This window comes from Conger conger, chromosome 2 (assembly GCF_963514075.1).
Source record: "Conger conger chromosome 2, fConCon1.1, whole genome shotgun sequence".
In the NCBI taxonomy this organism is placed as follows: Eukaryota; Metazoa; Chordata; class Actinopteri; order Anguilliformes; family Congridae; genus Conger; species Conger conger.
In genome coordinates, this window is record NC_083761.1 from 39525037 (window position 1) to 39551895 (window position 26859).

General features: G+C 41.8%; 1 protein-coding gene across 1 annotated transcript in view; it reads left to right on the forward strand.

The window, feature by feature from the left end:
- Positions 1–26859, forward strand: part of LOC133115434 (hexokinase-1) — a 129618-nt gene that overhangs the window by 86177 nt on the left and 16582 nt on the right. The window contains exons 11-13 of the mRNA XM_061225351.1: positions 10091–10239; positions 15926–16045; positions 24538–24633. Of these exons, the coding sequence (XP_061081335.1) occupies positions 10091–10239; positions 15926–16045; positions 24538–24633 (365 nt within the window). The remainder of the gene's footprint in view (positions 1–10090; positions 10240–15925; positions 16046–24537; positions 24634–26859) is intronic.

Consider the following 26859-nt stretch of genomic DNA (forward strand, 5'->3'; position numbering starts at 1 on the left):
TCACGCTCACGACTACTGTCTGTTCTGGCTCCACGGTGGTGGAACGAACTCCCCGTTGAGGTCAGAACTGTAGAATCTCTCCCCACCTTCAAGCGCAAGCTGAAGACACACCTCTTCAAGCAGCACCTCTCCCCATCCCTCCCTACCTCCCTGTGAACCTTAATTGTTGTCTCTGTGACTTGCTTTGTGTATCGGTATTTTTAGTTGGCTAGGTAAGCAGTGTTTGGATAGATAACTTTGGTCACTTTTGCTCTGTTTGTTTGTTTCTTTGTTCTCAAAAAAAAAAAAAAAAAGGCCCTCGTCCTTCTCTTCGTTGTACAGGTAGCAGTTGAAATTGTACTTCCCTCTAGGGTCTTTCAGCGAACTTATCCCTGGTTATGGGTATGCACTTTGGATAAGAGCGTCTGCCAAATGCCGATAATGTAATGTAATGTTCGTAAACCGAAATTTCATAAACCAAACGGCATTTATCATTGATTTAATAAAGATACGTTCTGTATTTCTGGGGTGACGTGACCACTCGTTGACGATGCACACGTAGTCTTTCGTCTCTACTCTCATTACCTTCTAACTTCAAAAATACTTACTACCTTATCGACTACTATATACCAAATTAACCATGAACACTACCCCCATCAAGGGCAGCCGGAAAAGAGAGGTTGAAACAAGAACAAGAAGAAATTTAAGGATTCCTCCGTTTCAAGAGCGGACCTTGACGCCGCCATTGCTAACGGCATCAGGCTAGCTCTGCAGGAACAACAACGTGCCCTGGATGTTACCTCCGCAGTCAAAGACGCCGTTAATTCTATCTTAACTCCTCAACTTCGCTCACTTAAAGTTGATATTGAGGCGATGAATGAGTGTGTTCGTGGTTTGAGGGCGGATATTGAACACCAAGCCGAGCTAGCCCAGAAGTACCGAAGCCGTGTTGATACTATTCAGCTGGCTGTGCGCGAGGACAGAGAAAGCATCGCCGTACTTCAAAAGCAAGTAGAACAGCTGACAAAGAAGACTGCTGACATGGAGGATCGGTCTCGGAGAAACAATGTGCGTTTGGTTGGCTTGCCGGAGTCGTCGGAGGGCTCAGATGTAGCCGGCTATCTCAAAGCTAATTTAGCCAAATGGATTCCCTCTTTGGCAGGCCAAGCCATAGAAATCGACCGTGCACATCGCATATACAACAGCCGTGAACAAAACAACGCCAAACCTCGCACCCTCATCTTCCGCCTACTGAGATGGCAAGATAGGAACGCCATCCTGAGAGAAGCTAGGAAGGCACCTGTGAAGCACAACCAAGCTACACTGCTGTTCTTCCTAGACTACAGCGCCATGACCACAGCCAGCAGGAAGGGGTTCAACCCAGCTATCAAGGATGCTCAGGCCATGGGTCTGCAGCCTTTTCTGATCTACCCCGCAACACTCAAGATGGAACACGGCGGCAAGAAACTGTCCTTCGACTGCCCGCAAAATGCAGAAGATTTCATCCGGTCCCTGAAACCTCCACAGCAGTCACAGCGACCTGAGTCCTACTCCGGGGCCGTGCGACGTGACTTGACGAGGGAGATGGAGGGAGGAGCCGCCCGATTTTCGCACCCCTCGCCGCCCGGCACAGGGGTCTCCAACGTCGCCGTTGCGGTGGTCCATCAGATCGAGGATGATTGCGCGGTGGAAATGACCTGACGGGCCATGACACTACTGGTGGGAGGGCCTTTTGCCCGTAAATGATTTAAATGGTTATGGTTTAATGGTTTGAAGTAGAAGATCCCATCCGGTCCTTGAACACACCGCGGCGGTCACGCTGTTCTGTGCCTGGGCCGTGCGGAGCGACCCATCCGATACTCACATGTTTTTGCCCGTCCTTATCTCTCCTTGTGGTTGTGTGAGTTATTTTCCTCTCATTTATGAGGCCATGGTTTTATTTAGGATAGCCTTTTCTTATGGTAGACGCTGTTTCTTAGCCCTAGGTCTAGGCTACTTTACCTTTTAATGGGCCATTATGACTTTTCAAGTTCGATATAGACTTACTGATATAACAGGTGATGTGAGCCGATTTGAGGACTACAGCATTGCAATAGATTGTGTCACGTCTCATAAAGTGTTTATGTTTCTGCAAGCCTGTAGTTTACCTGCGCGGTTCGCATTTTTTTTTTTTTTTGTATATAGTTTTGTTTTCTATTTTTTTGTCTCCCTACCCCTCCCAACAGACGAGTTTTTCGACAGATTGGATTTTCACAGTATTGATAATGATGCTAAGCAGTTATGATGGCAGCTGATATCAATGTTTTGTGCTGGAATGTAAATGGGCTTAACTCTGCCATAAAGAGAACGCGGATTTTGGAATTCCTCCGCCGTAAAAATATTTCTATAGCTCTATTGCAGGAGTCCCATCTTAAAGAATGCGACGTTAGACGTTTTCAGAATAAGCACTATAAAGTTGTAGCGCACTCTTGTGCCCAAAATAAAACAAGAGGAGTGCTAATCCTGGCTGATAGAAAATTACACATTCTATTCAAACAGACACAAATCTTACTCTAGGATTGATTTTATGTTTGCCAGTCCATTCCTCATTCCCTCCATGGCTCCAATTAAAATTTTGCCAATTCTGTTGTCTGATCACGCTCCCATCACGTGTAAGCTCCAGTTGTCTGCTGATACAGCCAAGGCCACTAGGTGGAGATTTAATAACACTTTGTTGACAAACCCTGCCTTTCTGCCTTCCCTTAAAGTTGAACTTGAAGAGTTTCTTGTTATTAATGGAGCACAATGTGACAATCCTCAAATTCTGTGGGAAACAACAAAATGTGTCATTAGGGGATATTGTATTTCATTTTCCTCTACCCTTTCCAAGGCCCGAAATAAGCGTTTTAATGATTTAGAGAAGAAAATAAAAACAATGGAAGACTTACAAAAACAAAGCTTTACAGATGATCAAGCCGCACATCTCGCTTCTCTTAAAGGAGAATATAATGCTGTGTCTCTCTCAAAGGCTGAATTCATTTTCAATAGAACAAGACAAAGATATTATTTCGACGCTGAAAGACCTAGTCGTCTATTAGCACTTTGGTTGAAGGAAAATGAAAGTAAAGCCTCTATTAGCATTATTAAGGATCATACTGGTGCCGTTCACACTACTCCCCGAGCTGTAAATGGTATATTTCAAACATTTTATACTCGTTTGTATAGTTCTGAAATGGACTATGATGCATCTCGCTGCAAGGCGTTCCTTGATGGCCTCAATTTGCCTGCAATATCACAATCTCTCCTCTAGATTTAGAGGAACTACATAATGCTCTTCGGTCATTACAAAGAGGAAAATCACCTGGGTTAGATGGTCTCCCTCCAGAGCTATATCTAGAACTGTGGGAGTTGGCAGGGCCTCTTATTATGGACTCCTTATGCTATATCCATGGGTAATTTTCATAGAGACCAGAAGGTGGCCCTTATCTCTCTCTTATTAAAGAAAGGGAAAGATTCTTTGGAGTGTTCAAGCTACAGGCCAATCTCACTTATTTCTTGTGACCAAAAGTTATATGCAAAGGCTCTGGCCTCACGATTGGAGGCGGTTACTAATGCCTTGATTAATGAGGACCAGACAGGGTTTATAAAGGGACGCCTTGCATCTGATAACATGCGCCGACTGCTTCATATTATCAATCTAACTGACAGTTTTCTCAGTCCCTGTGCAGTACTCTCACTCGACGCTGAGAAAGCTTTTGATCGGCTCGAATGGGGGTATATGTGGGCTGTTTTGGAACGTCTGGGTTTTGGGGTCAATTTCATCGCTATGATTAAGGCTTTATACAATACACCGACCGCATCTGTGATAACAGGGACTGTTATTTCCCCCCCATTCCAACTGGGCCGTTCGACCAGACAGGGTTGCCCACTGTCACCAATTCTGTTTTGTCTCTCTCTTGAACCCCTGGCACAAGCCATGAGACAAAGTATATCTATCTCCCCTATTTCTATTTATGGTCATAATCATCACATCTCATTGTACGCCGACGACATTTTATTGTTTTTAGATAACATCGAAACTTCCATTCCTCAGGTCTTAGAGGTGTTTGAAGATTTCGGTGGAATGTCAGGGTATAAGATTAATTGGACAAAATCAATTTTAATGCCCCTCAGTCCGTCAGCGAGAACATCTTGTCTTCCCACACATATTCCAGTGAAGACGTGTTTCACTTACCTTGGCATTACTATACATCCAACCATATCGAAGATAGTTAAGGACAATTTTGATACAACCCTGAATAAGATCAAAACAGATATTCAAAGATGGGATAGCCTTCCAGTATCTCTTCAAGGCAGAGCCACTACAATTAAGATGAACGTCTTGCCCAGAATCAATTTCTTGTTTGCAATGCTACCATTACCCCCATCTCCTAAATATTTTGATGACATCAATTCTATGGTTTCTAAGTTCCTATGGGGAGGCAAGCGCTCGAGAATTCGTCTCACAACTTTGCAGCAGCCCAAATTATCAGGTGGGCTGGCGGTTCCAAATTGTAGGATGTACTACCTTGCATTTCAGATTCGAGCCTTATGCACTTGGATGAATCCAGATTCTAAAGTACCCTGGAGGTATATAGAGGCAGGTTTGGCTATCCCATTTAGATTACAAGATCTACTTTTTTCGGGCACAGGGCGCAGGAATCTTAACCACAGATTTGGTGGCATTATAGTCAATGCCATTAAGGTGTGGAAAGCTGCTGAGAGACTCATGGGGGGTCCCTTTCGATTCTGCCCCTCTACTCCCCTTTGGAATCATTTCAATCTGCTATCTGGTAACCGACCATTCACGCAACAAACCTGGAGCTCTAGAGGCGTAAACACATTTGGAGATCTATATGATATCATTCCAGCACCTTCAAATTAAGTTTGCTCTTCCAGCATCATCATACTTTGTTTATCTACAGCTGAGGTCTTCGTTAAAGGCATATGGAGTGCCCTGGCGCTCGCCACTTCCGACCCACCCTATGTCAGTTTGGATCGAACCCACCCCAACCTCTCGCGGTTGTGTTTCTAAAATTTACAGTAAACTAATGGATGCGATTTAAAAAAAAACAAAAAAAAAAAACAAAAAAAAAACACTTCCAGTTGAGGATTTATGGAACCGAGAGCTTGGGGAATTAGGCTTTCACCCAAATTGGAATAAAGTGTGGTCCAATCTTAATTCAACTTCTAAGAATCTGGCACACCAACTCATTCATTTTAAAGTCATCCATAGGGCTTATGCTACACCACATAGGTTGCAATTTCATTAGATACCTTCTAACTATTACTGTCAATTTTTTAATGCCGATGCTCCAGGTTCGTTTCTCCATATGTTCTGGGAGTGTCCAGTTGTGGCCAATTTTTGGCAGCATGTCAATTCTGTGTTGTCTGAGTTGCTCAAGATTTACTATATTTCCAATCCGTGCTTATGTTTGCTCAATGATGACTGTGATCTTGATCTAAGGATTGGCCAACAGAAAATGTTGTTTGCTGGCTTCACATCTGCAAAGAAAGCAATTCTTCAGCGTTGGATAACACCTGATGTTGGCATGAATATGTTTTGGATATGCTCTCTACAGAAGATTGTAAATCTTGAATGCACAACTGCAAGGCTAAACAACGCAAAACCCAACACAGTTGATGCATGGAAGACTTTGTCATCTGACATTTCTGCTTTTATTCTGACTGCTAGGTAACTTTTTGTTGACATAAATCCAATCTGTTTCTTATCTATATGCCTTGTTACAACTGGTCTGTTGCCCCCCGTTTGCTGTTATGCATTGTTAATATTTGTGTGAAAAGCAATAAAAAATGTTGATCACAAAAAAAAAAAGATACGTTCTGTATTTAAACATCTGCCCAGCAAACTAGTTGATCAGTACACGGGCAAATTTAATGTTTGGTTTGTAAATGAAGTCTACCTCTCTTCCATGCTTAAATGTACATACATAAATTACCTAGACATGGGCCTTGAAAGTATTTTATTTAAATTTGCAGATGATACAAAACTAGGAGGTTTAGCTCACAGTATAGAGTCTACTAAAGTAATCCAGGAAGACTTGAATCCAGAAGTGGGCAGAAACCTGGCAAATGAAATTCAATACAACTAAATGTAAAATTCTACACATAATAATATAAGGCAGGATTACTTCATGGGGGGTACAAAATTGGATAGTGTCTAATCAAAAAAAAAAAAAAATCATTCAAAGTCATTCTACTAATAATGCAGCTAACAAAACTGAGATAAAAATTGGATTGATTAATATCAGTAATATCAATTACTGATTATCAAATTAAAATCCTATGTTTAACTGAAACTTGGCTTATATTGCCCTAAATTAATCCACCCCTCCCGGTTACAGTTATACTCACATTCCCCGTCTGACGGGTCGTGGAAGGGGTGTTGCTGCTGTATATAATTCCAATCTCTATGCTACTTTGAAATCTGAGCTTTTTTGAAGGGCTTGTTCTCAGTTTTGCACATCCGGACAAAAAAAAACAGTTTTATCCTTGTAATTGTATACAGGCCATACAGTGTTTTCTTACTTGAGTTTGCCGATTTCCTTTCCAGCCTCGTTGTTAATTCAGCTAAAGTAGTAATTGCAGGAGATTTGAATATTCACATGGATAGTGAAGGTGATCCTCTCAGCATCAGAATTCCTGTCTATCATTGGCTTTGATCAACACACATTCCTATAACCATACTCTCAATCTGGTCTTAACTTATGATACAGAAATAGCAAATGTAGCAGTCATGCCTAAAAATCCTGTGTTATCACACTATTTAATTATTTTCAAACTTTCACAGGCCTGCAATGTGTCACCAGATCCTACTTTATATTTTAGCCATAAACTTTCCTCAAGGACTACAAATGCTTTCATTAATGAGCTCCCAGGCTCATTTGTGCAGTGTGAGGATTTTCTTTGCTCCAGCCAAAATGCATATACAGCTACCATTAACTCAGTTGATCAACTGACCGACAAAATGAATTACGTACTTTGCAGAACCCTGGATACTATCGCACCTCTTAAGAAGAGAAGAGTTTGCCATAAGAAATGAGCACCTTGGTACAATGACCATACTCGTGCTCTCAGGCAAGCTTGCCAAATTAGGCACAACTGGCACTCTACGAAATTGCAGGCATTCCTCCATGCCTGGAAAGACAGCCTACAAACCCATAAACATACCATCTCCACAGCACGTTCATCATATTTCTCTACCTTAATTGATGAAAATGGAAACAATCCTAGGCACCGATTTAACACTGCTGCTAGAGTGACTAAGACTCATGTTGATCACTCATGTTGTTTCAATATTGTTTAGTAGCAATGATTTCATGAATTTCTTTGATGACAAAATGATAAAAATCAGGGACAAGATTCAAAGTTCTTCTGCCACCCCTCCTATAGGGTCAGTCCTTCCATCCACTCAACACATAGATGCAGAATCTTCAGAAGGACCGGTGGCCTATCTGAACTCTGGGGCAGCCTGTAGCGTAGTGGTTAAAGTAAATGACTGGGACCTGCAAGGTGGTGGTTCGATCCCCGGTGTAGCCACAATAAGCCCTTGAGCAAGGCCCTTAACCCTTGACCAATAGAACTCATTGAGTTTAATACCATAGTTAATTCTTCAGAATCTTCTACTTGTCTTCTAGACCCTATCCCAACAAAACTATTGAAGGAGCTACTACCAGTGAGCTACTACCAGACCAGTGGAACACCACTCTTACATATTGTCAATGCTTCTTTAGCATCTGGACACATTCCACAGACTCTTAAACTTGCAGTCATCAAACCCCTTCTTATGAAGCCAAACTTAGATGTGAATGACTTGTCCAACTACAGGCCCATTTCGAACCTTGCGTTCCTGTCTAAAGTACTAGAAAAGGTCATTTCAAAACAACTTTGTTCATTTCTGCACTCCAATCATGTATTGGAAGTTTTTCAATCTGGTTTTAGACCCATCCACAGCACTGAAACAGCCCTGGTCAAAGTACTCAATTACCTACAGTGAATTATTTGATCCCTTGCTGATTTTGTAGTTTTGCCCACTTACAAAGAATGGAACTGTGTAGAATTTTAATCATAGGTACATTTTAACGTTGAGAGACAGAATATCACAAAATAATCCACAATAACAACATCATATAAATTTTATAAATTTAATATATTTTCACATGAAATAAGTATTTGATCCATAGAACAATAGGACTTAATACTTGGTGGAGAAACCTTTGTTGGCAAGCACAGAGGTCAGACGTTTGTTGTAGTTTTTCACCAGGTTTGCACAGATCTTGGGAGGGATTTTGGTCCACTCCTCTTTGCAGATCCTCTCCAAATCCTTAAGGTTCCGAGCCTGTCGCTTGGCAACTCGAAGTTTCAGCTCCCTCCACAGATTTTCTATGGGATTTAGGTCTGGAGACTGGCTAGGCCACTCCAGGACCTTAATATGCTTCTTTTTGAGCCACTCCTTTGTTGCCTTGGCCGTATGTTTTGGGTCATTGTCATGTTGGAAGACCCATCCACGACCCATTGAAGACCCTGTGTAGTACTGGGCTGTTCCCTGACCTTTCTCATGATCATTGATATCCCACGAGGCGAGATCTTGCGTGGAGCCCCAGACTGAGGGAGATTGGCGGTGACTTTGTGTTTCTTCCATTTTCTAATAATTGCTCCAACAGTTGTTAACTTCTCACCAAGCTGCTTGCTTATTTTCTTGTAGCCCATTCCAGCCTTGTGCAGGTCTACAATTTGTTGGTATTTCGAGTTTGTCTATAAATATATTGTTTAGAATTTTTTTGAGTATTGTTTGTTCATTTTCTGTCAGGGGTGCCAATAATTTTTGAGCCCACTAGTGACAGCAATGACCACTCAACTAAAGGATTTTCTATAGAGGTAAGATTTGAGCCTAGACCTAAACGTAGGGAGAGAGTCTGCTCCACAAATTGCAGTGAGTAAATCATTCCACAGTAGAGGGGCTTGATAGTAAAAGGCTCTACCCACTCGATGAGAAGAACGATGCGAAGTCATCATCTACCCACTCGATGAGAAGAATGAACAGTTCGTAGAGGAATGTAAGGGTGAAGGAGGTCCTTGGGAGGGGCAAGCCCCAACCTCTCCTGCCTCATTGCTCTATTATAGTTGGGTTGTTGTAATGTTAAATATGTAGTGGCCTATATTCACATGTTTTAAAGAGACAAAAATGAAATTTTTTTCAGAAAGATTTTCTGGTGACCCAACATGGGGTCCCGACCCACAGTTTGGGAACCCCTGTTATAGAGCATATGAATGTGTCCAATGAAGGTAGGACCAAAGCCAAATGCCTTAAAAACTTCAAATAGATTATTAGGATCCACTGATCAACAGTTCCTGCTGTGTAGATTGGTGTAGAAACCCACTGCCTCCCTCAGGATCTCCTCAGGTTCTTGAAGTAGTTGCCCAGCTGTATTCCTTAGACAAAGAAATGCTTAGAGGATGCATCCACCGGAACCTTTACCAAAGCTCCTTGCTCTTCCAACAGATCTGCAAACATTTGCTTTTTCCTATTCACCCTCTCCAACGACCTGTCACTATAATATATTTATATTTCATTCATTCATTCATTATCCTAACCCGCTTATCCTGAACAGGGTCACAGGGGGGCTGGAGCCTATCCCAGCATACATTGGGCGAAAGGCAGGAATACACCCTGGACAGGTCGCCAGTCCATCGCAGGACACACACACACCATTCACTCACACACTCACACTATGGGCAATTTAGACTCTCCAATCAGCCTAACCTGTTTTGGACTGTGGGAGGAAACCCACTCCTCCGGAGTACCCGGAGGAAACCCACGCAAACACGGGGAGAACATGTGAACTCCGCACAGAGAGGCTCCGACCGACGGGGATTCGAACCCAGGACCTCCTTGCTGTGAGGCGGCAGTGCTACCCACTGCAATTTTGAAATAATGTTAATAGGTTGCTCTGCAATTAAATGAGTATTTTCACAAAGGCCGAAGTTGAATTCCTGAAACTGAGAGCAGTTTGCTGCTACTGTTAATTTAGTTAAATAAACTGTTATGTTTTTATATTTGATGTTCTTGCAGAAAATGGTGACTTCCTGGCATTGGATCTTGGAGGTACAAACTTCAGGGTCCTGTTGGTGAAGATCCGCAGTGGCAAGAGGCGAACTGTGGAGATGCATAACAAAATCTATGCCATTCCTGTAGAGGTCATGCAGGGGACTGGAGAGGAGGTATGCAAGTCAAAGAGTAGCAGCACTTTTCCAGGTCACCAGAAACCAGACGGGAACACCAGAAACCATCCCAGCTAAGAGGGAAAATTTCCATCACAGTCATAGCATTCTCTATACGTTCTTACTGTGGAATGTTTTGATGGCAACATTCTTAAAACATTTTTAGCCGAAGGGTTTACATCGTTCAATTACATATGAACCTTCCCCTATGACACATGTCATTTTGAAGCGACTAGTGTATTTTCCCTTTCAAGTTATGGACATTTTGAAAAACTTGGATCTGAACGTTGTAGAGGACACAGTTGCAGTATGTTTTTTTTAAAAAGAATGTCCTTGTAATGTTACAGTGTATTTGTGTTTCATTTGGCGCTACTGCCTCAGGAAATATGCCAGGCAGCGGCAAATTTGCATATATTCACCAACACCTGGAAGACAGAGGGGGGCATTTGTGAACCTGAAATGCATGACTAAATATTCTTAGTGGCCACAGCGGCTGTATGGAATTGGGCTGTTGTGGGTGCAGAAATCATGGCTGTAATGCTGGAGGCAGTAAAGGGGTAGTTAAAGTAATAAAAAAGCACCGGCCTTTCTACCACTACATGTTTGTGTTTGTCTATTTGGAAGAAGAAACTTACTTCATGATTTAGCCCAGAAGATTGAACTTAATATAAGCGCAATTAACCAGTCAGTCCATGGAGTCGAAATTCCCATTAGAATTTGGTGCACGATTTTTGACAGTGTGATCTTGCCTATTGCATAATATGGGTGTGAAGCAACAACCAATAGAGACCCTATATGCTTAATTCTGTTGAAATAGCCTATATTGAAAATCCCCAACAAATTCAAGCGGGGCAGAATTAGGCTCACTGCACTAATCGCAACACTAATTGTCAGCTGGTCCTGAAATTACCCAACCTTCAGGTTGAGACAGAGATGCAATTTTTCCTTCAGTATGAAAAATTCAAAAGAACAGAAACAGTTTCTTTCAGAAATCCAGTGGTTCCTACTCACAATCCTTAGTATAATAGTTTTCATTCCAAGCACAGAATTTTTAGTCTTTATTTATTTTCTTAATGCTTCTTATTTTTCTTAATTTGAAGCCACATCACATAAGACATATCTGAGCACTCCATGAATTTCATATACATGTTGTGCTCATTATACTTTATTGAAAATAATTACTTAGAGGTAACAACATTATTTAATTGATCAAATTAAAGAAAAGGGTGAATCAATGGGCTACTAACTGGTGAAAGTGTGGACACACAGCCACGAACACTAATCATTTGGTAGAGCCAAATCTGCGTTATTTTAATAGGTTTAATGAAAAATATGATCAGACTGAAACAAGTGTTGAACAACTTAATTAGGAGCCTATTAATTATCCTCATTTCATCAGTTCGTTGTGTTGCCCTTCTCATGTAATTGTTTGCAATATTGCACAATAAGCACAGCAGAGGATTCGTATTCTTCATGCCACGCATAGCTTTTTCTGACATATGTCTTCAGCGGGTAAATAATTCCTCTAGACATGAAAAGCACATAAAGTAACACTAACAGCCTTTTAAAATTCAGGGATTACAACTTTGATTGGAACAAAAACTAGCATAAACAGGACCATGGTTGGGAACCACTGCCTTAATCTACCCCAACCACACACTATAAGGTTCTATTTACTTGTTTTTTCCTTTTGATCATTTCGTTTTATTAATCTTCTTTTCTGAATTCCTGTATTCCTAAATCATGTAGATACAGGTCAGCAGCTTCAGTTAATGTTCACATCAATCATCTGAATGGGGGAAAAATGTGATCCATGGAATGATTGTTGGTGGCAGACAGGGTGGCTTGAGTATCCCAGAAATTCTCCTGGGATTTTCACACAAAGAATGGTGCAAAAGAATATGCATATGTAGCTACATCATGCCAGTAAAGCTAAATTGATAATGAGTGAGAAATAGATAGGGACTGAAGAAGCAGAGGCCAGATGTCCTGGATTGTACTGGAAAACAAAGAAAAAGTCAGGGACAAAAGCTTAAAAGCTAACAAACGCATCCACCCAATTTATTAGGTTATGTTATAGAGTGAGAGAGACAGTGAGTTCAAACACCAGACAAACGTATTAGGAAATGATAATCTTTACCCTTCCCCCTCACGGTTTATTACAAAAAATGATTAACCAAAATAAATTATTATAAAGCCAAAACACAGAAAAAGCATTTCAGGTGCACAGAACTTTTCTTGCCAGGTTGCTTTACTTTGACGATCAGTGTCACAGACTCTCTATGTGCTCCGGTCTCAGCTTTGCACCATGGAGATTGGAGAAGAGCAGCTGATTTGTGAGCACAACCACATACGTGTGCGATTAGATTTGGCTCAAACTGCTCAAGGCCAGCTCTGCTGGATCGAGCACCATAAGGCACTACTGGTACCGTAGATTTGGAAATGTTATCAACTGTTGATCATTCTAAATGTTAGCAAGCTAGTAGTAACGTGGTACCTGCCTAAACCAACCACTCACATTCCTGCACGTTGTGGAAGTGACTTGAGATACACAAGTAGCGTCAGCCGCTTGAGGTAGTCTGCGTAGTAGACAAACTACAAAACAATGTAGACTCCCCCATTCTAGCAAAAGTCCTTTCCATAGTCATTGTACATAAATTAAGCCCACTTGGCTCCTCTATAGTAAATCTACTTATTGTTTTCATTCACTTTTGATACAAACTAGCTAACTAGCTAGCTACTACTAACTTGCAAGAAAGGACAATCTTGTATTCACTTGTTTATGACTTTGAACATTCAAATTTGTTGGAATTCTGTGGTGTTTTCGTCAGAGTCCTGCATCCAGACATAGCAGGTGCGACGGAATGCCCAATCCATCAATAAAACTTCACGGCCCCAGAATCTAAAAAAGCCTCAGTGTTCTGTGAAAAACGGTCCCACCTTAACTTGACCGGCAAGTGTGAAAGGAATTGAACCTGTGTCTCGTCTGTTCAGCGAGACCTCCCATTCCGTCTGCTTAGGGCACGCCTCCCTGGTCTGCCTATAGCAGTGCTGACGCCACCTACCGCTATCTCAGCCCCTAAGGGTGTTGCGCAGGCAACAGCTGTCCACCTGCTTGGGCTCCTCATAGAGAGGAGCGGAAGGCATGTGGAGCAGTGAGGGGAAACTTGTGAGTGGGATTGTTCCGAGGTAGATGGCTACCCCTACCCCCCACCACTTCTCTCTCGCTCCATGAGCCGGTTAACGACCCAGATGCCCGTGGACACCAAAGCAAATCAAAAGTGTCAGGTGCGCGGGATGCCAAAGTGTCCTCTTCTGAGAGAGTGTTAAGGAAGAGGGATTTTAGGAGTCCTTCTGCCGACCCCATCTTGCCTGCCAGAGCCTGGAAAGTGATCGATAACCCAGGTACGGTCTCGGTACCCTGGTGCAGGCGGGTTTCCTGAACTGAGATGTCATGGTCAAAGATCATGGCCATCTACTTCATCAGATGATCGCACATAATTTGGCCGTCCAAACAGATTAGGGGGTAATGATAAATTAAATTCCACTTGCGGGTCGTGAGAGGCGAATCTGGATGGCTGAGCCTTAAAACAAATTAAACATTGGGACAGGAAACCCCGGAATTTCCCTGACTCCCCGTAGCGCAGGAGGAGCTGGAGTTTGGGTTCCCTGGGGGCGACAGAAGTGGGTGGGTGCATGGGAGAGTGTGAATGGAGCTGCGGTTGCCAGCAGGCTGGTTCCCACATACAGTCAGTCTTCCTGATGGCACAACTGGTCGATGGTCGATAGCCTGTTGCTGGGCCTGGAGGGTCTTTATTCCTCCCACATGAGCGGCTATTGCAGCATGCTGATTGGTCAGCATCCTGACAGGATCCCTGCTTCCTCCTTAAGGCTTGAGTGTTCTGTAAAGGGAGCGAGGACAAAGGACCAGATGCGATCTAGAAGGGAATCTTAAAGTTACCCACAGGACGTGTGATAACCAATAATATGATCTAGGGCTCTCACACAGAATGTGGGTTACCACTAAAGGAGAAAGGGAAAACGGGAAACCGGCAAAAAAAAACAACCAAAACTAAACCATAAAAGCGGTCGAAGAGAGTCTGTATGTCCTGAGTATCTTTAAAACATTAAAGCAATGCAGTCTTCCAAGAGAAATGCAACACTCAAGCCCAGAACGGAGGTACCAATAATAAGTCATTAATCTAGTAATTGGTCTGCACGCACATGCCTATTAACATAGGCAACAATCTGCATGCATTAGACAATAAGACAGGAGTTCAAAGAAGGTACTGCTTGGAAAATAAGCTGAAGAACCGTGAAAAACACTTCATATTTGCTTGCGATAACTGCAGCAAGCCTGCGACCCAGCGACATCAACAAACTGTTGCATTCTTCCTTTGTAATGCTTTTCCAAGCTTTTACTGCAGCTTCTTTCAGTTGTTATTTGATTTTTCCCTTCAATCTGCTCTTCAGTAGGTGGAATGCATGGTTCATTGGGTGGTCTGGTGATTGACTTGGCCAGTCTAAAACCTTCCACTTTCTCTCCCAAATGAAGGCATTTGGCAGTGTGGTTGTGTTGGCAGTGTGTTTTGGGTCATTGCTTGCTGCATCTTACTACTGATGAGTCATTTGGCTTCTTGTGGTAGAGCCTCTATAGTGCTGTTCTCTTCTTTGAACGGTTGATTGAGAAACATCACTGTTTTTGATGTCACTGAGCCGTTTTCTTCACAGCTCTCAAAATGTTTCTGTTACCAACTGCAGTTGTTTTCCTTGGTTGACCTGTTCAATGTCTGTTGCTCAGTACGCCAGCAGTTTCTTTCTTTTTCAGGACTTCCATGTTGTTGTACAAGCTATCCCCAATTATTGTGCATCATGATCACAATCATCATTGTGCTCTGATTTCCCATTTTCTAAGCCTCAAAATGGCTTTCTTTTCTCCCAAAGACAGCTCTCTAGTCTTCATGTTGGTAATCTAACAAGACACATCTTGGCTACAAGAAACACATGTCAATCACATTTTCCAAGACTTTTGTTCACCTAAAAATTGGGTGGTCTGATACGAAAGATGATATGTTTGAAGTTGTTTAACACATTTAGATACAAATACCAGTAAATAAAAGCTGAAATTGGGATCTGTTATCTCATGTACATCTTTTGAGCTCAAACACAATTGCCTTCAGTGTATGGCAAAAACAAAGGAATTGACCTTGCTGTTCCAATACTTTTTGAGGGGTCTGTATGTCAATGTTAGCACAGTGGTAGAGCAATTGTCTGGTAATCAAAAAGTGTCAAAGTGTCCTTGAACAATGTGACCAAATGCCTAATTGATCCTGGTGAGTTGGTTGGCTGCCTTGGTGTTGGTGTGTGGGTGAATGTGTGCAAGAGGCAATCATTGTAATGCATTTTGGGCAGCCTTAGTTGCTGGTTCTAGGAATGTTTGTAAAAACCTTGAAAAAAAACGTAAGAATGTTGTGCCAAGAAACATTGCATAAATGGTTTCAAAGAATGTTATAGCAGTATTTTATTATAAAAAAAAAGTTATCTGAACTCTAAAAACAAATAACCTTCTAGCAATGTTGTCCAAATGTTTCAAAAATGTTTTCAAAAAGCATTCTTATAATGTATAACCTACAATTGTTTGCTGGGATGTATCTGCCAAAAATGTATTCTCAATTTTGTTTCCTAGCTCTTTGATCACATTGTGTACTGCATCTCTGACTTCCTGGACTACATGGGAATGAAGAATGCCCGCTTGCCCCTGGGTTTCACCTTCTCTTTCCCCTGCAAACAGACCAGCCTTGACGCAGTGAGCCAACTACCTTACATCTAATGTAACTGTGTACTTTAGTGTATTTTAGCTGTGAACCTTTGCTGAAATTACAGCCAAGGGGAAAAAAACAATTAATTGATTTTAACATCGTATTTCCATTAATTTGATATCCATGAGTTGATTAACTATGTAATTTATTGTCTTCAAGTTAGCTACCCATTCTTATTTTTTTAAATGCACAAACTATATGTAGTAAGCTAAATGGCTAGTCTGCTAGCTAGTTAACCAACTAAGTCACTATGAGACCTGACCTGGAGAGGATGCTGACATGAGTCTGAACAGGCGAGGTTAGTGTTCCAAGCACTCTATCCGAAGTATTCTCCAGTATTCTCTGGCTTAAACCCAATGTTACGCCACACAAATGGGGCCCTGGCTCTTCTACTTTACTACTTTACTTTTTTATGCTCTGTTTCACACAATTTCATAACTATCCTTGAAGTTTGCTGAAAATAGTGGATAGCTAGTGGATAGCTAGTAAAAATAAATACCATCCATACTTTCAGAAATACTTCCAAAATATGACTACGTCATCTCTGGACTCACGTTGAGAGCTTTCAAGCTGCTTGTTAAATGAATGATTATGGGAAGAGAGTTTGCATATATACAGTGCACAGGTATTCTATGAACTCTAGACATTGTTTTATCAAATGCAAAATCACACATTTAACTCTATACACTGCAGATGGCGCTAGTCTGCCACAAACATCCACTGAAGCGTGACAGTGTGCTACAGATTCTGGTCACTGATCAATTTGTCAATTATTGCAAGGTATATGTTCTGTATTGCCAGGCTGTGGAGGGTCTTGTCATCACATGATGGCAAAATCAACAAAAACAAAACAAGGAAAAGGCAACTGCCTGCAAGGGGTAAATGGCAGGCGACCAAACCAAAATAATACCAGCCTATCCAAAAACCCATTCTCCTCCTAGGCCTGAAAACCACAGGTTCCATTTATAGACAACCACCACCAAATGGAAATGTGAGTGCACTCTATTCCAGAGCTGTCGTGAGCCCACACCCCATGGTGCCAGTGCTTCTGCGATAAAAAAACAATCCATCAATATGACTGACGGGTTTGAAAAAAATACTACCAAATCTACCAAATACCCCTGGTGGCATGCTTACAGCTATACAAGCTGAAAACTGAGGAGTACCATTATGCACTTTGTAGTTGTCTGTGACTGCAGTTTTTGCATTGATTGGATTTCCGTGATTAAATATTTTTTAACCGAGTGACAGCATTATGACACAGCCACTATGTTGTGTAGATTAGTATTTTAAACAATATTGCACATTTGTGGTTAAAACGTGTCAGTATTTTTACAATAGTCTATTAATACACAGTGAGGTTGTGCATCAGCATAGATTTATTGGCTCCACAAAGTTGACCCATTTTGATCTCCCTGCAGATCATGCACTTCTCATCAATTCTACCGTACAGTAGATTCTTCTTGTGATCAGAACTGCTTACATTTTTTTTCGCTAACGTTAAAGCAAGCGCATAGAACTAATGAAAAAATAAAATAAATTATTTGTTGGAATCTACAAACAAAAATGCAATGCAAACAATAAAAAATAGATAAACATTCAAATCGGTTAACGTTGGCTACTAAACTGCTGTAAAGAATTTAATGAGGATTTTATTGGCAGCAGTGTGGCCAGGGACTTTGTGATGTCTGTTTTAAAGCATGAGTAGGCCCTACTGTAATATATGTACAGTATGAAAAGCATTACTGTATGGCCAACCATAATATTTTGCTGTAATGAATACAGCATTCATACAATAACTATTCCATAAGCACTTTAGTGCAGCATTAGACTATTTACTAGGGGTGAGTAAGTAGTGCGTCACAGTCCCAGTGGTGTTGTTTAAAAATGATACTACATTGCATTTGCAGTACATTGAAACCAAGACTTTCACCTGAAGCACAACTACTCCAGTTTTGCACACTGTTATGCATGTAAATCTCTATTAAAATCTTCATCTGGTTAATCTTAACATGAATTAAAAATCGAAACCGTCTATGTAAAACAAAGTGTGTACGTGCATGAACAATTTCGTTGTGAAGGAACCCTTTTGGCTGAGCTGCCTTCCGTGTTGCTGTCACACTTGCCTCTAAACACACACCCACATTTTCTTAAAGCACACATCTTAAGCAACACATCCATCACAATTTGTTACATGAATAAAATAATGCAGATCAAAATTACTCAAATATCATACCATAAATCACAAACACTTGGGTGACCACTGACCTCACAGAGGCAATAGAGCGTTTAACGTTATAGTAGACCAACTGTTAGATTAACTAAGAACCAGAAACGTAAGCATTGAATAGTTAAACGTAGGTGTAGAATGGCTAGACATAGATTTTCAGCCATCCTCACACATTAAAGTGTGTTCACACAACTCCAGATCACAGGTAATCTGACCAGAAAAATCGCTCAATCGCTCAATCAAGCTCACTAGCTAGCTACATTAACATTGCAGGAATTTAGAAAATCCACCACAAACAACTTCAACAAACAAATCAAGCAGATGGCCATTGCCCAAATGTGTCTCTGTTCCTAGCTAGCTGGGTAGTAGATGCATTTAAAAGTGAATAACTAAATAACAAGCGGAATTGACAGAATGTACTACCTTACCTCAAGCTAAAATAATGTCCATGTCCACAAAATTGTGACCGCATCCTCCGTCCTTACAATTAATTTAGGCATTTTTAATCCTGGATCATTTACAGTCATAAATTATTTTGTAAGAAATATGGACATATCATCTTCTTTCAAACAATATCTATAAATAAAGGTGATGTAATGAAACAATGGAAATTTTACTTTTGTTATCATGTATTTAACAAATAAATTAACAAAGATGCCAATTCCTACTGATGAAAAAGTTAGGACACCATATGCCTAATAGCTGGTATTGCCCCCTTTTGGGATAAATAACCTCAATCAGATGTTTCCTATAACTGTCTACTAGTCAGTTTTTCCAATTCTTTAATGCAGAATTCCTTCAACTGTGTGATGTTTCAGGGGTTTCTTGCGTGCACAGGCGTTTCAAATCACCCCACAGCATCTCAATGGGATTAAAATCCAGAACTTTCCATTTCTTTCTTTTGAACCATTCCTTGGTGGATTTACTGGACTGTTTTGGGTCATTGTCATGTTGCATAGTCCACATCCGCTTCAGCGGTACCAGTGTCTTTGTCTAGGTGTACTCTGGCAAACTTTAATCTTGCCCTGATGCTTTTTATTGACAGCAAGGGTTTCCACCTTGCACACCTTGTGCAGTCTCTTTCTGATGGTAGATGCATGTACTTTGACATCAACTGTGGCAGGAGCTATCTGTAGGTCCTGTGATGACATTTTAGGATTGTTGGAGACGTCTTTAAGCATCTTGTGGTCTGCTCTTGGGTGGCTTGTAGCGATATAAGGGCAGATGCCACAATTCAAACAAGCCGCTCTTCATCGGAATTCTGCTGTTTGCACACGACTGCGGTCAAGCCATCCGCACGTCTAAAACCGTTGGTCAAACTATCCGCACTTACATTTTTGTTGCGCATGTACATTGCGGTTACGGTAAATCGTTTTTTGACAACTTTACACAGCTGAAAACTCCACCTCTTGCTCGTTTAATACTCCAAATGCTACCGTTTGGTTATTTTAAACATTCTATAATAAAAATAATAACCTTGAATACTCCAAAGTGCTATTTTTTATTATGCATGCAGATTTTTTTTAGTTGAATGTTTTCAACATTGCACTACATATGCATTATATTTTTTATTAAAACCATCTGTGCCATTGATTACATACATTTTTACAGTGGATAATTATTATGGAATAGCAAAATATGTACAATTCAATCTAACTTTTTTTAGGAAACATCATGATATTCTTGAAGATGACTAACCCATCCAACTGATGACTAACATGCTGTTAAGTGAAATTTTACTGTATTTGGAATGAATGGATTACATAATCTTCCAAAATGACAATTGTATTCAATACATGCCACAATAAAAAAAAATCTATAGATGAATGGAATCAAACTGTTTTTAGGAAAAACAACTATAATCTTGAAGAAGAACACCCTAGGTATACATGTCATTGACAATGTGAATGAAAAGATTTCAATCAAACTGTTTTCAGAAAAAAGAATTTTTACTGCAATTTTTACTGGAATTTTATTGAAAATCCTCCAAAATGGTGAATGGCACAATGGTAAAAAATCTATAGAAAAATACCACAAATACCACTTCAGGAAATATCATTGGCCATTAATTTCAATACATTGCACTATTTTAAAAATCCATAAACAAAATAAATCAAACTGGTTTCAAGTTACAAGGCATCGACAGTGTGATTTTTACTTGGAATTAGAGGATTCAAAAATAGCAACTGAATTCACTCCATGCCACTATTTAAAAATTCTTTTAAAATTTAAATCTAACTCTTTTCATGAAAAACCAGTAGATTCTTGAAGAACATTGTCCTAGGTCTACATGCCATTGACATTTGTACTGTATGAATGTGGAATTATGGGATTGCAATATTTTCCAAAATGGCAACTGAATTCCCTTCTTGCCACACGTATAGCTGGCAGGGTGTTCTTCAAGTGGCATGTATTTAATATGGTTTCCATTTTGGAGGACTTTTCAATCCCACAATTCCACAAATTCCAGTAAAAAGTCCAGGCATGCATACCTAGCATGGTGCTCTTCAGGACGTACATGGTTTTTTGAGTAAAAAAAAAAAAAGCCATATATTCAATACAATTTCATGAATATTGTGGAATTTTGAAAACAGTTTGAGTTGATAAAAATGTTTTAGGAATTTTAAAAAAGGCATTAAAAATAATTACTATTTTGGAGTATTTAATGTTATTCATTATATTAAGTGTTTAAACAAACGGTATCATTTGGAGTATTGAACGAGCGAGTCTTGAATATTTCACCTGTATATTGTCGTCAAAACACAATGGAAGGCATATAGGCTCGAACAAGAGAGCAAACCAACTATTTACAAACTTTATTTTCTTAGGAAGTATACAGTCAGCTCAAGAATTTCTGATTTCAATTATAAAAATGCTACATACAATAAACACAGATATACCATCTCCCCTGCTCAAGAACTCCCTCCTGGCTCAGAAGCACCATGGATAGTGGAAAACACTCAACCACCAGAATGGGACGATCAAAAACTGCTTTGGTCAGATGGGGCTACGAGACTGGCCACCTGTGAATGTGGAGAAGCAGACCATACTATGGAGCACTGCCTTGTCTGCTCTCTGCTGCCCAAACCCTGCAGCTCAAAAGACCTTGCAGAGTTCCATAAAAATGCAAAGAACTGTGTAAAGAAACGGGATATAACCATCACGTTTCGAAGAATAAAAAAGCAATCAAATCATGTGCCGCCTTCGAGCTCATGCACCCGGTTTACAATCGGGAGCTAGTGAAATGCCAACATGAAGGGGCGACATGGCTCAGGCAGTAAGAACAGTCGTCTGGCAGTCGGAGGGTTGCCGGTTCGATCCCCCGCCCGGGCTGTGTCGAAGTGTCCCTGAGCAAGACACCTAACCCCCAAATGCTCCTGACGAGCTGGTCGGTGCCTTGCATGGCAGCCAATTGGCGTCGGTGTGTGTGTGTGTGTGTATGAATGGGTGAATGAGAAGCATCAATTGTACAGCACTTTGGATAAAGGCGCTATATACAGTGCATCCGGAAAGTATTCACAGCGCTTCACTTTTCCCACATTTTGTTATGTTACAGCCTTATTCCAAAATGGAATAAATTCATTTTTTCCCTCAAAATTCTACACACAACAAGCCATAATGACAACATGAAACAAGTTTTTTTTTTTTTAATTTTGGCAAATTTATTAAAAATAAAAAACCTAAGAAATCACATGTACATAAGTATTCACAGCCTTTGCTCAATACTTTTTTGATGCACCTTTGGCAGCAATTACAGCCTCAAGTCTTTTTGAATATGATGCCACAAGCTTGGCACACCTATCTTTGGGCAGTTTCGCCCATTCCTCTTTGCAGCACCTCTCAAGCTCCATCAGGTTGGATGGGGAGCGTCGGTGCACAGCCATTTTCAGATCTCTCCAGAGATGTTCAATCGAAGTCTGGGCTCTGGCTGGGCCACTCAAGGACATTCACAGAGTTGTCCTGAAGCCACTCCTCTGATATCTTGGCTGTGTGCTTAGGGTCGTTGTCCTGCTGAAAGATGAACCGTCACCCCAGTCTGAGGTCAAGAGCGCTCTGGAGCAGGTTTTCATCCAGGATGTCTCTGTACATTGCTACATTCATCTTTCCCTCAATCCTGACTAGTCCCCCAGTTCCTGCCACTGAAAAACATCCCCACAGCATGATACTGTGGGGATTTCCTCCAAACATGACGTCTGGCATTCAGAATTTTGTTTCTCATGGTCTGAGAGTCCTTCAGGTGCCTTTTGGCAAAATCCAGGCGGGCTGCCATGTGCCTTTTACTAAGGAGTGGCTTCCGTCTGGCCACTCTACCATATAGGCCTGATTGGTGGATTGCTGCAGAGATGGTTGTCCTTCTGGAAGGTTCTCCTCTCTCCACAGAGGAACGCTGGAGCTCTGACAGAGTTGGCCTCTTGGTCACCTCCCTGACTAAGGCCCTTCTCCCCTGATTGCTCAGTTTAGACGGGCGGCCAGCTCTAGGAAGAGTTCTGGTGGTTCCGAACTTCTTCCATTTACGGATGATGGAGGCCACTGTGCTCATTGGGACCTTCAAAGCAGCAGAAAGTTTTCTGTACCCTTCCCCAGATTTGTGCCTCGAGACAATCCTGTCTCGGAGGTCTACAGACAATTCCTTTGACTTCATGCTTGGTTTGTGCTCCGACATGCACTGTCAACTGTGGGACCTTATATAGACAGGTGTGTGCCTTTCCAAATCATGTCCAATCAACTGAATTTACCACAGATGGACTCCAATTAAGCTGTAGAAACATCTCAAGGTTGATCAGTGGAAACAGGATGCACCTGAGCTCAATGTTGAGCTTCATGGCAAAGGCTGTGAATACTTATGTACATGTGATTTCTCAGTTTTTTTATTTTTAATAAATTTGCAAAAATTTCAAAAACACTTCTTTCATGTTGTCATTATGGCTTGTGTGTAGAATGTTGAGGAAAAAAATGTATTTAATCAATTTTGGAATAAGGCTGTAACATAACAAAATGTGGAAAAAGTGAAGCGCTGTGAATTCTTTCCGGATGCACTGTAAATGCCAACCATTTACCATTTACATGAGTAGGCTACTATGACTTTTGCTATTGCAGAATGCCGGGACATTACATACCTGGCTAACGCCCACAAAAGAAAGAAAAACGTATAGACATTACAGTAAAGTGACAGGTCCAGTAGACTTGCATGATTGAACAAATACTCACCCCTAAAACCCATGTCGGTAGCCTAATTATTATTGTTATTAATATATATTATATATATAATCGTGACTGCGTTTAGGCCTAATTTAAAAGATCGCAGTGTATTTATTTTCCCTTTGCATTTTGGCTCCTTTTTCTGTGTGAAATGCAGAATGTGTTAACCACATTTGCCTTTTGTTACGTTGCGAATATCACATTTCTGTGATTGTTCATCTCTAATGACATCTCCAAACAAACCTTTTCTAAATAAGTGCTGACTTTTTATTTTGTGGCAGTTACCCACAGATCAGTCACTAGGGGAAACGTTGACCGATTAGCCCATCTTCATTATAGTACATGAAGCCTTAAAGCGTTCAATGCAGGCTACTAATGATCTACCAGTTTATTTTGTGCAAGCGGGGTAACCAGGGATATGACATATAAAGTTAAAGGATAATAAGACATTTCTGACCAGTGGAAAGGTAATGTTACATTTCTGCATTTTCCAGTGAGCAGAACACTACTAAGACTAAGGCAATGGCTTAGATCAGTGAGCTACTGTAGCTAGTAGTAACAACTAACATTAGACCTAAGCCTATAACGGAAGGCATTGGTGTCTGATGTATTGTCCAATACATGCATCGTGGTATTAACTTATAGTAAATGTTACATATTTAATGATTTAATTCATAGCTACTTCAGCTAATTTATGACCAGAGCTAGCCATCTAATGCTATATTTGATTTTATTGTGATGGGGCAAACTGTAACATTAATCAACTCTCTAGCTAAGTTAGTTTTACCTTGATGTGACACCTAAAATGCAACTGACAACCAAAAGTGAAGCATATTGGAGGAAATTGTGTCACGGAACAGAGTGCCTGGAACCACATGCAGACTCATGCTTGAGAGAAAGGGATTTTATAGAACAGGTTGGACAGTCCAGGTACAAAACCGGCAAACAGAAGTAGGTAGGTAACCGGAACAGGGAAACAGACGTGCAGGACACAAGCACGAAGGCAACATGTGACTTACCTTTGGATATTGTTTGTCCTTTGCGACACAGGGCATCCTTGTGACCTGGACAAAAGGCTTCAAGGCCACTGACTGTGAGGGTGAGGATGTGGTGGAACTTCTGCGGGAGGGTATCAAAAGGAAAGAGGTAAGAGGAAACATGGGACAAGAAATGCCTCACCTTCAGAGATGTACTATTCTAATCATTTCAGCAAAATATTTCCACATTAACATATTTCATTTAAAGTAACTGTAAAGTGACGGGAGAGATGTATCGCCTACATATCCACCAAATATCTTTTCAAAGTAATCCAAATAACTATAACAATACACATTTCAACTCAGACATAAAAGGGTGAGTGAGTGGGTGAGTCAGTCACTGTTCACTCTGCAACATCACGTCGTCTGCAACCAAAAGAAGAGAGGTCCAATTCCGTTTCTGCATTGACAGGCATGGGTCAACCCATATTGTTTCTGCCACACATACTCCCCTTAGCTACACCAGGGTCTTTGGTTTTTTGAACCCATTCCACTTTGCCCCCGAAATTATAAAAGAGGCTTGTACCATTCAGGAATTTGAGACCGAACAAATTTATGTTAAAGCATGGGCATACAGTTTGCACAAAAGATACAGTAAAATACAAAAAGATTACAAAAAATATTTCCATTTCTATGTCAAGGACCTTGCAGAGCATCCGTTTAAGTGTCCAGTTAAAGCGGCCGACCGGCCTGTAGGTCTGAGGATGATAGACAGTCGTACAGATTTGTTTAATGGGCAGTAGGCGACACGTCATACATTACCTTAGACATGATTGGTGTTCCTTGATCCATCAGGATTTCATTGGGGATGCCCACCCACCTCAGAGTAGCGTGTGGTATAGTCCAGGATAACCAGAATACACTGGCGGTCACACCCTGACTTGGGGAGGGGCCTGACTAGGTCCATGCCCAGGCACTCGAAGAGGGTTTTTATAATGGGGAGAGGGCCAAGTATGGGCCACAGTTTTACCGGAGAGATTCATTGGCAGGTCCCACAACCTCGGCAGTAGTCCGACAGCCCGCCGCATACCTGGTCAGTGGAACCTGTCTTGGATTTGCACCCAGGTTTTCTGTACTCCCAGGTGGGCCCCCAGGAGCTGGGTCTGGGTTAGGAAGAGTACTGTCTGGACATACTCCCAAGGTACCACTAGCAGCTCTTTCATCTATTCCCCCTGCTTGACATCTTGACAACTCTGACCTGGCTCCAGCACTGGTGCAGCTGGTTATCCTGGACCTGCGCGGTGCCAAACTGCCCCCAGTGCTGCATCTGGGGAAGAAGGCCAGAAACCGTTAACAATGGAACTTGCTAACCTTCCCCATTGGCCTCGTCCACTTCTTTACCTTCTGTAGTGCACTCGCCCAGCCAGGCAGCTCACAGGTCCCTCTGGTTGTTGACTAAGTCAGGACGTCATCCTGGTCTTCTAGGTTTGCCCTTCCCGTTGGCTCCCCCTCTAGCTTCTATTAGCAGCCTGGTAGAGCACATTGAATCCCAGACAGTTGTGGCCGATAAGGAGAGGAACTACGAGCTCAGGGATAATGACAGAGCTCCCCAATTACCCCAATCATGTGGACTGCTAAATCCACCGCAGGAACCCGGTGGACATCGCCCGCCATACACACAGGTAAGGGACAGTGGGGCGCTGGTGACTGGGTGCTAAGGGACCACACAGGGCTGTACCAGGTTCATCATGCTGCCCAGACCCTGCCCCCAATGGAAACCAGCCAACAAGGTGGTAGGCCAGCAAGGTGGATATCCAGCAGGTTGGCAGTCAGACAGTTCCGGCTGTGATAAGGCTGAGCTGATGCACTGTCCGGATCCATTGGCATGGGAACATCAGTCGGGGGCTTAACTGGGATGGGTGGGCTGGCTGGTCCTCTCCCTCTGGTCGGCTGGAACAGGTTACCCGGCCTCCCAATGTGTCTGCCCTAGACTCCTACGCCATGCATTGCCTCCTGTCCCAAGGGCTTCTGGTCCCTTTGGAAGCATTGGGGAAGCTGCTCCTGCTGTCATGCTCGCAACATGTCTTGTGTGACCTCTCCACAAGCTCCACCATAGCTGTTGGAGTCTCGGTGCCTGCCCACCTGCTTCTTGGCCTCAAATAACAGTGCCTATAGAAACCGATCTATTGCCACCTCCCTGCTGGTGAAGAGCTTGGGCTGCAGCCAGTGTGTGACCAAGAGGGGAAGCGAGGCCTTCTGGCGGTGAGCAGAATGGGCAGGCTGTTACCCCCATGATGCCACCTGCTGAGCCACTGATGTAATGGACACACCCACTCTGGCCAGGATCTCCTGCTGCAGTCGACCATAGTCTCAGGCTTCTAACGACCCTTCCGGT